Source organism: Peromyscus eremicus, chromosome 12 (genome assembly GCF_949786415.1).
Source record: "Peromyscus eremicus chromosome 12, PerEre_H2_v1, whole genome shotgun sequence".
Lineage (NCBI taxonomy): Eukaryota > Metazoa > Chordata > Mammalia > Rodentia > Cricetidae > Peromyscus > Peromyscus eremicus.
In genome coordinates, this window is record NC_081428.1 from 3,622,237 (window position 1) to 3,631,930 (window position 9,694).

General features: G+C 46.1%; 1 protein-coding gene across 1 annotated transcript in view; it reads left to right on the forward strand.

The window, feature by feature from the left end:
- The window catches only part of Kcnj6 (potassium inwardly rectifying channel subfamily J member 6), a 76,343-nt gene extending 68,867 nt beyond the window's left edge, over nt 1-7,476 (forward strand). The window contains exon 3 of the mRNA XM_059277567.1: nt 7,151-7,476. Coding sequence (XP_059133550.1) covers nt 7,151-7,476 — 326 coding nt within the window. The remainder of the gene's footprint in view (nt 1-7,150) is intronic.
- The last annotated feature ends 2,218 nt before the right edge of the window (nt 7,477-9,694 follow it).

Here is a 9,694-nt window from a genome sequence, read left to right on the forward strand (position 1 = left end):
CCTCTGTAGAATGAAGGATTTGGAGGAACCACTTTAATACCGTGAAGGGGAGGACTAAGACTGTTTCGACTGGTGGACATTCTGTTAGGGGAGAACTTTTGAAAGCAGGGAAAGCTTCTGATTGACTTCCAGGTGCGTGGCAGGGCTCCGGTTCACACCAGGTGGTGTGTACTAGGGACTTTCCAGTCTGAATGAGGGCGCGTGGATTTTCCTGTTTTAATTGGAAGAATGCCGGGTCCTTGTTTTGGTATGTGAGCCTTGCATAAGCAGTCACTCAGCAGAATTATTGATTCCAACACTTTTCCCTGCTTTGTAGGCTAGGGTAAATGGTAAATGTGCAGTCTGGGGCCTCAGGCTCTCGATGTTGAAGAAGAACAGACAAGATGAAGCCAATGCAGATGAATGGCGGCTTGAGGTCTGAGCTGAGGGCATTTCATGACCTCTTTGCACGCATGTGTGTGTTTTCAGGACTTGAACTTTTAAAGATTCTTTTTCCTTTTTTTATTAGTTCTTTGAGAATTTCATTCACTGTGTTTGATCATATTCACCCTCTCTTCCATCTCCTCCCAGATCCACCACCCTTCCCTACCCACACAACTTTGTGTCTTTTTTTAACCTATCAGGCCCAGTGTGTGTTGTCCACGTACACTGGGACATTTGGTTGACTTAGCAGGGGCTACACTCTTAGAAAACTTGACCCTCCCGGCAGCTAACAAGTGCCAATAGCCCCTCTTCATGTCCATTTCCCACCTCCCCCTCTGCATGCTGGGATTTGGTTCGGCTTGAGCTTGTACAGGTCTTGCACATGCTGTCATAACTACTGTGAATTCATACGTGAAGTTACCCTGCTGTGTCCCGAGGACACTGTTTCCTTATAGTCACCCTCTGCCTCTGGCTCTTACAGTTTTTCCACCACCTCCTCCCGCTTATGCAACGGTCCCTGAGTCTTTGGACGGGGAGTGTGATGCAGATGTTCCACTGGGGCCTGATCATCCTGCAGTCTCTTATTCTCTGCACCTCAGCCAGTTGCAGGTCTCTGGGTTAATAACCATCTACTGCAAATAAAAGTATCTCTGATGAGGGCTGAGAGAGGCATTGACCTCTAGGTATAATGAAAAGCCATTAGAAGTCAGATTAATACTATACCTATTTAGTAGAATAATGGTTGTAGGTTCTAGAGCCTATGGCCCATCCAGCCACAGGTTCTTGCCAGATGATGGTGCTGGGTGTGGGTTTTACTGTGGGGGGTGGGCCTTCATTGCATCAGAAAGTGGTTGGTTACTCCCACGGCATTTGTGCCGCTATTACACCGGTGGGCGTGTCCTGCCGGGTCAGTCCTTACTGTATCCTCCAGGGTCCACAGCTGGTTAAGGTCAATGATTGCTTTTCTCCCCCGGTAATATGCATAGCTTCTTCTATCATAAGAGTGCTAGCCAGTAGGGAAATGCCTCCAAGTGAGTGCCTACTTGATTTCTCCATGTTCTATGATTCATCTGTGTGGTATCTTCAGCAACAGGGCCTTACTGTCAAGTTCTGGAGGATAACCAAACACATTGTCAGTTGCCTGTGATGTCTGAAGGTCTATGAGACCTCACTGACCAATAACTTCAAATGAGGTAACCCATTCTTGGCTCGAGGCTCTTTGTTAGCCTATGGTGTCTAGTAAGGGCACTGTCACCCCATTATAGGGTAACTCCATTTTAACTCTCTCATGTGTGACACCCTAAAGATCCCATGAGAACACTCCTACATCATACAAATACATTCATCAAAGTAGTAGGATATAAAATCAAGTCACAAAAATCAGGGGCCTTCCTATATATAAATGAAAAACACATTCAGAAGAAATCAAAGAAACAATACCATTCATAATAGCATTTACCATCCAAATGTGAAGACCAGAGTTCAGATACCCAACACCCAGTAAAAAGCCCAGGAGGACATGGTAGCCAGACTATAGCCCCAGAACCTGGAATTCGGTGAAAGGGGGTCCCCAGGGTAGGCTGTCTCAAGAGACTAGCCAAATCCAGGACCTCTAGGGTGAAGTGAGAGACCCTGCTTCATTAATAAAGTTGAGGCAATCAAAGAAGAGGCCTGACATTGATCTCTGAACACACACACACACACACATACACACACACACACACACACACACACACACACACACACACACTATCAAGCAATAAGTAAATAAATATTGCTTTAGTGTTTCCAAGCAATTTCCTGAAGATACAGAATTTGTGTGGAAGACAAGGGAGGCATAGAGAGGATGAAGGACATCTGGTAGAGGAAAAAATAGGCAGATGGGAGAAGCACAGTGGAGTAGACAGTGGGCAGGGGTAGGCTGGCTGCAGAGTTACCACCCATGAGAGCATTCCTACACAACTCATACACACTCTACTTTATTTCATATAATACACACTGTTTTGACTGTTACATTACAAACCTTGAAGTGTACGATGCTCTATGAGTTACACAGACCAAAATTAGCACATGGTCCCTGTCCTCAAAAATTGAAAAATATTATGGAAATACCACAGGCTTTGGAGCCAGCTTCCCAGATGAGAGTCCCCTCACTGAGGTTCCTTCCCAGGTTCCTCTCACTGTGGTGGTCATGTGGCCAGAGCAAAGCACCACAGCCAGGGAGACTCCGTGGCAGGCTCTTCTCTTCTTAGCTCTGGAGGCCAGAAGCCTGAGAGTTGAGCCCTAGCAGCAGCAGCCCCTGGGAAGGCTCTGTCCCTGGCTGTGGACAGTGTTCTTCTGGGTAGGTCCTCACACAGTCTCTTCTCTGTATGTCTGGGGCAGGAAGAGGATGCCCACCTTCTGGTGTCTCTTCCCCTTCTTTTTTTCCCTCAGTTAATTTTCTAAACAGGGTCTCATCTCATATAGCCCAGGCTGACCTTGAACTCCTGATCCTCCTACCCCCACCTCCCAATGGACACTGCCTTTTCCTGTACTAAAGAGGCGATAAGGGTAGTCGACCAATCCTGTGAGACCCAATCACCGTAGACACCCAGGGTTTCAAGACAGGACGTTTGGAATCACACCACTGAGTCCACAGCACGGCACCGCCCAGGGTTCGTTCACCTCTCTCTCTTTAGTCTGCTCACCTGCAGACTAAAGATGGCGGCAGCATCACTCAGGGGGCTGTTGCAAGGATGAGACGACTCTTGCATACAAAACGGGGCTCATCTTCAAAGGGATGAAGCCACAGTTTACCTGAGTGACTACGGCGCAGGAATCTGGATTTAAGTTTCCGTGAACGGTATGTTCCACCATGGAGGTGGCTACAGAAACTTTAAAGAATGGAAGACAGTCATAAAGCAAAGCTCAGCCAATCACACTGCGGGGGACAGTGGCCGGATGAGCACCAGCCAAACAGGGAAACCTCTCAGTCCTCAGATGCCACCTGATAATGCTCTTAGCCTTTGAGTCAGTAGACTAGTGGCCTGCTGAGTGAATACATCCCCAAAGTTTTAACCTGATAACCACAAAGTTGTCAGGTCACCAAAGAGGCTGGCAATAACTGGCTATTATGGGGACCGAGATAGCCTGAGATAATTTGGGTTTTTAATTTGCAATATTCCAACTCTCCGCAATCATGCAGTTCTAGCCAGGTGATCCTTCTCTAGCATCTGCAGCCCAGACGTGGTGCCAGGAAGCATCAGCTCACAGCATCCGGTTCCTGGCACACAGCAACATTCAGTAAACAACATTATTACTTAATTCTGTATTTAAATTATGAATGCACCAATTTCTTTCTCAAGAGTAGAGTACAGACGTAGAATGTCTTTCCTCGGGTCATTTTTTAAGATATGCATTTCAATCTGTTTCTGCATAGTGTAAGCCAGCCAGCACAGACCCCAGGTTAGAAAAAGCATGGTGTGCTTTGAAGGCATTGAGAGAGCACAGTGTGCATTGAAGGCACTGTGAAAGCTTGATGTGTGTAGCAGGGACTCTGAGCCTGACCGTAACGCAGGAGTGGCTGTAGTTCATGACCAGGTTCAGCTGTGTTCACCTTGTGTTAAATTAGACTGCACTGCCCTGCTTCCAGCTGACACTGGGCTCAGTGGGTCACCAGTACCGTTCTCCCACAGCTGGCAGCCCAATGCTGGGACTCCAGCACAGTCATGCACAGCATCATAGACTATGCTGATTGAGAACAGCTCTTCCTGAGATGGGCAGGAGGGTGGAAGGAAAGGAAAACAGCCTGTCACATAGCCTGGTCTTTGAAGTGAAATGGCAAAGCATCTGTAACGGAGTCCCTCTTCGTTCTGGGGTGTCGGCAATGTGGGTCTGTTTTACATTATTCAGAAGTGGAGTGGTTTACTTTACTGCGATCTTATTCTCTAGGCAGATTTGATGCATTATTTGTCTGCTGCTGACACCTCTGGCTGAGCCCCAAGGGGCTCTCTCAGGATGGCTTTCATCATGTCACTATTCTACACACAGACCTCTCCCATTGTAACTTGTCACTGAATCTAAAATTAGAGCTTTGCCTGCTAAATTTAAATTATGCAGGGTCTGTCTCAGTGTTTTGCTACACGTTCCTTAGCTACATGCCTGTGTGTTTTTGTGGCTCCGAGATGGAGTGAGCTTACACTGCTTACCTTGTGGTTTTATCTAGAAGTAAGTGGATACCCAAAGAGGAGCTGTTTCCATGTATTTCTCTGGAACACTTGGGAAACCCACTAGAGACTCAGAGACGTTCTCTGCAAAGAAATTGTAAGATTAAATAATTTTTAGAAAAATGAGGCTGGAGAGTTGGCTCAGTCAGTAAAGTGTTTCTTGCACAGGCATGAGGAACTGAACTCAATCCCCAGAAGTCATACAAAAAATAAAATAAAAAGTCAGGCATGGCAGTGCATGCCTGTTATCCCAATGTGGAAGAAGTAGAGACAGGAAGATCCCTGTGGATTGCTGGCCAGCCAGTCTAGCAAAGTGAACTCCAGGCTCGGTGAGAAACCCTGCCTCAAAAGGTAAGAGGGAAATGTGGTACTTATGTTATTTCAACACTTCCCTCTCCCCTGAAACTCCTAGCATGCTCCCACTCCGTCTCAAATTCTAACCTCTTTAATTGTTGTTGACATACATATATATACACACACATACATGGACTTCTCTTGTTGACTGTACATCTGATGTAAGAGTCCAGCCTGCCTCTGCTGTACATCTGATGTAAGAGTACAGCCTACCTCTGCTGAGGGGAAGTTTGGTTCTCTTTTTGTTGTTTTCCCATCTTCATTGATTTCCAATCAGGTACAAAGAGTTGATAGGCAGTACTGCTGACCCTCTGTTAGTTTTTGAATGCAGGGACAGGATGATCCAAATTCAATGATAATGAAGAAAGCCTGTGAAATGTGACTGGGTCTGCCTGGGCAGGTGTGAAAGGTGCACTCTCAGGGCTAAGCCTTCCCAGGCTGTGAGGATGGCACAGACCACACACTTTTGAATTACTTTGTTTTATTTGGTAAATAAACCATGATGTATTATAGAACGTAACATAATTGTTACCATAAAATGTACTCAGCACAAAATTATACTGTAGAAAAAAATGTATTTTCTTTCATAGTTCTCTATACCAGCATCTATTTCTTCACGTGGATTTATCACCCAGATTCCTTTTGTTTCCCTGGAGGACTCTCTTCCTGATCCCATGCAGTGCAAAACTGCTAGCAATGACACTTCTCCATTTCCCTTCACTGAATGTCTTCATTTCTCCTTCATTTTGTGAAGGACAGTTTTGCTGGGTATAGAATTCTTGGTTGACAATCTTTTTCTTTCAGTATTTTGAAAACTGTCTTCTCATTGCCTGTTGTAGAGTATCCATCAGAGAAGAATGCTCAGACATGGGTTTAAGCCAATAGAACATCTTTATTAGCCTACTGCTCACTACACTGGGTGTTCAGGATTCTAGTGTAGCACCAAGCCTTTCATAGGGTGAGCTTTTGAACACAGAAACTATATCTTGAGTTGACATACTTCACATGAACCGTTAGCCAGAAGAAGAACTACAGAAGCCAAAAAGCAAGGTTAGTACGTTTAGACTTTCCCAGAACTATAAATTTTGATGGATTAGGCCTTTGTTTTCATTCAGCAGGAGGTACTATCTAAGTGCTGCGTTTTACAGCCTGAATGGCGCTTCCATCTTGGCATCAGCTGTGCTAAGATCTGGGGGCCTGTTACATGTCTTTTGCTTTTATTTTGTTCATGGTTTTGCAAGAAATGTTTTTATTAATTCTTTGAGAATGTCATACAATGTACTTAGATCATTTTCAGCACCAACTCCCCTCCTTACCTTCTCCCAGACCCTCCCTACCCACCACCAACTCATGTCCTCTTTTTTTTTAATAACCCATCAACTCAATTTATTATGTCCATTGCTTCTGCTTGTGCCGTCATCCACTAGAATGTGATCAAACCACCAGGGGCAACTCCCTGGGAAAAAAACTAACTCTCCCTCACCCCAAAGCCATCAACTACCCAGAATCCTTTAGTCAGAGGTGGGAGCCCATGAACCCCTTTCCATCTCAAGCTAGGACATTAACCAGCTTGGTCTTGTGCAGTCAGCCACAGCTGTTGGGAGTTCATAGGTTTGACAGTCCTGTGATGTCCAGAAGATTCTGTCCCAGTCTTTCCTGAACCTCTGGCTCTTACAATCTTTCTGTCCTCTCTTCTGTAACCGTCTCTGAGCCTTTGGGGGGGGGGGGTGAGGAGGTACGACACAGATGTCCCTTTGGTGGCTGAACACTCTATGGTCACCTATTCTCTGCACTTTAACAAGTTATAAGTGTTTTAATTTGTTTTATTGATTAATGTCTGTATGCATGTGTGGATAGATTTGTGGGGGGAGGATGCGCATGATACCATGTATGGGAGGCGGTCAAGAGACAACTTGATGGGGACAGTAACCTCCCACGTGTCCATGAGGTTTGGGGGCTTGAACTCAGTTTGCCAGTTTCAGAAAGTCCTGGAATTTCATGGCATATGTCCACACGGCGAAAGATACTCCATAGCCATCATCCTCCTATACAGGTCACAATACAGTATAAATGTCTGCACATAACAGCTATGGTCAGGTCCCTGAGTCTCCTTGGCCTTGGAAAGCCCAAACTCCTGTATCCTAAAGCCCCTTTTCTCCTCTCCACAGGAATGACGTGCCAAGCTCGAAGCTCCTACATCACCAGTGAGATCTTGTGGGGTTACCGGTTCACTCCCGTCCTAACGCTGGAAGATGGGTTCTACGAAGTCGACTACAACAGCTTCCACGAGACCTATGAGACCAGCACCCCATCCCTTAGTGCCAAGGAGCTGGCCGAGCTGGAGAACAGGGCAGAGCTGCCCCTGAGTTGGTCTGTGTCCAGCAAACTGAACCAACATGCAGAACTGGAGACAGAGGAGGAAGAGAAGAACCCAGAAGAACAAACGGAGAGGAACGGTGATGTGGCAAACCTAGAGAATGAATCCAAAGTGTAGGCCCTGCCGGGTCAGCCTTTCCCTCCCACTCAGACAGGGCCTTGGCTCTCTCATTCCCCTCTTTTTCTGTCTCTCTTACTTTGATCTTGATTGGTTTATATTTAATTTTGGCATTTCCAGAAAACAAATCTTCAAGGTGTAAAATGCGTACCTGCCCTCTCTCAGATGTTCAGACGGACAAGCAGACAGGGATTTGGTTACGGTACAGGCCCCTTCATTTGTGGCCCGAGCCTGGTCCCCACCCACAGGAGAGACTTAGCCACTTCCCCACTTCATTGTCCAACACAAACCACTCAAAAGAGCTGTCAGGGGTTTTACCCAGAGTCACAAAGGTCACCTGCTTACCATGGCCATAGGTCACACAGAATAGTCTCTTTGGTTTTATAGGGCCCAACCAGCACAGGGCAGGCTCTTGCCCACACAGACACTGAGGGTACAGGACCCAGGTGAGCTAAGGATAGACCACTGTACATAGATCTGCCCTATGGAATTATTTTCTTTTGGCAATTAGTAACAAAACTCAGCATGCACAAAAGTACTGTGGAGCAGAACTCCTGGTAATGTACATAGATGTATCATTCATGTAGCTTTAGACATATAACTTTAGAAATTAGAAAAAAAGATTCCCAATGTACAGTGGGTATTTCTGTTTTGTTACCTTGTCTTTTGATTATTTTGATCTCCTTGACTGCTGGCCCCCTAAATGCATGGCCTTTGTTCCAGGCCCCAGGCTGACAGTTGCTAGGGTGCCATTCTGTCCCCTTGTGATCCTTCTGTTGAATCTAATAAGCCATAGGTCTGGGAACAGTCCAGAGGTCTAATAGATGGCACGATCCACCATCCAAAATGCTGATATACTGTGACACATTTACCAAATGGATGCCATTTGTTTATAGACAACAAAGGTCTCTCTGACTAGCCTGGGGGACTAGGAACAGAACTCTAGCACGGCCCCACATGTCCCTTCCTATGAACTCTAGCCCTTTGGAGTACAGCAGTTTAAGAACTTTTCTGTAAAACATTGATTGCTCTTCTATGTCGTCTTCTATGAGAAACTGCAGGCTTTTCATGTGGGCCATGGCAAGTCAGCAGACGAGGACTTGGGTGTGAAGCCGTGGCTTTCGGGAAGGCATGCAGCGGGTGAGATGACAGTATTCATCACCAGCTCCCTGCCCTCCGACTTCAGCCGGCATGCCTGTCCCTGGGACCTGGCCTAACCATTTCTTACACTGTTTTTTTTTTTTAATCTTCTATCATCATGGTTGTTGTTATTATTATGAAATGACCAGAATTTGGCATACAAAAAGTAGATAACCATCGTTGTGGCAAATCCCTCCAGAGTGTGAGAGCATTCCACTATTTGAAATCTAATCCAAGCGTCTCTCAACCAAAAGAGCACAGACATCAACAACAATCAAACCTCATTTTGATGTTCAAAGAAGAAAGGAATGAACGAACAAAGGAAGGCAGGCAACGTGTGTAATAATCTAAATTCAAAAGGAAATGAAAAATAAGCCTGGAAAGAGAATCTTGAACGAGACGTCAGGCAGGCAGAGATTTTGCACAGTAACCGATCTTTCTCGTTGATTTTGCATTTATAAACTGTTTGTCTTGAACACCATCGCCCACCACAAATATGCATCGAAGGAATCTAAACTGACTTCAGCTCCTACAGATAGATGTGCTCAGTGTGAGACTTTGCACCATGGAGGTCAAAGAGGTCAAACTAGCTGTTCCCCTGTCTCCCTGGCCACCCCTGACCAGACTGCACAGGGCTTTGCTGTAGTCTCGGTTCCTTGTCTATAAGAGAGATGCCCCAGGAATTATGGGAAGTGGTTCCTCCATCCGACATCTGGATTGCTCCTCTCCCTCTGCAGGAATCTTGCCACCCAAACAACCATTTCCTGGCGCTGACTCTGGAACACAAAGCTATTGGCTGTGGCCCTTCTCTGCCTGCCAGCACTTCCTTTTGGCATTGGTTATTTATCAGACGAGCCAAGATTCACTCTGCACAGTCTAAGCAGGAGATGGTGGAGGAGAGAGCCTGACACAATCCCCAAGAGGCTGTGGGAGGTCCCACAGCCTGACCTTGTTTTAGCCTTATGAAAGATGCTCTGCTTCGGGGCACCAATCTGCAGCAGCCCAGGGCAGGGCCTGTGTAGCACAAAGAAGATGGTGAAAACCTGCCAAATGTCTACTGACTTAGCTCTTGAAGACT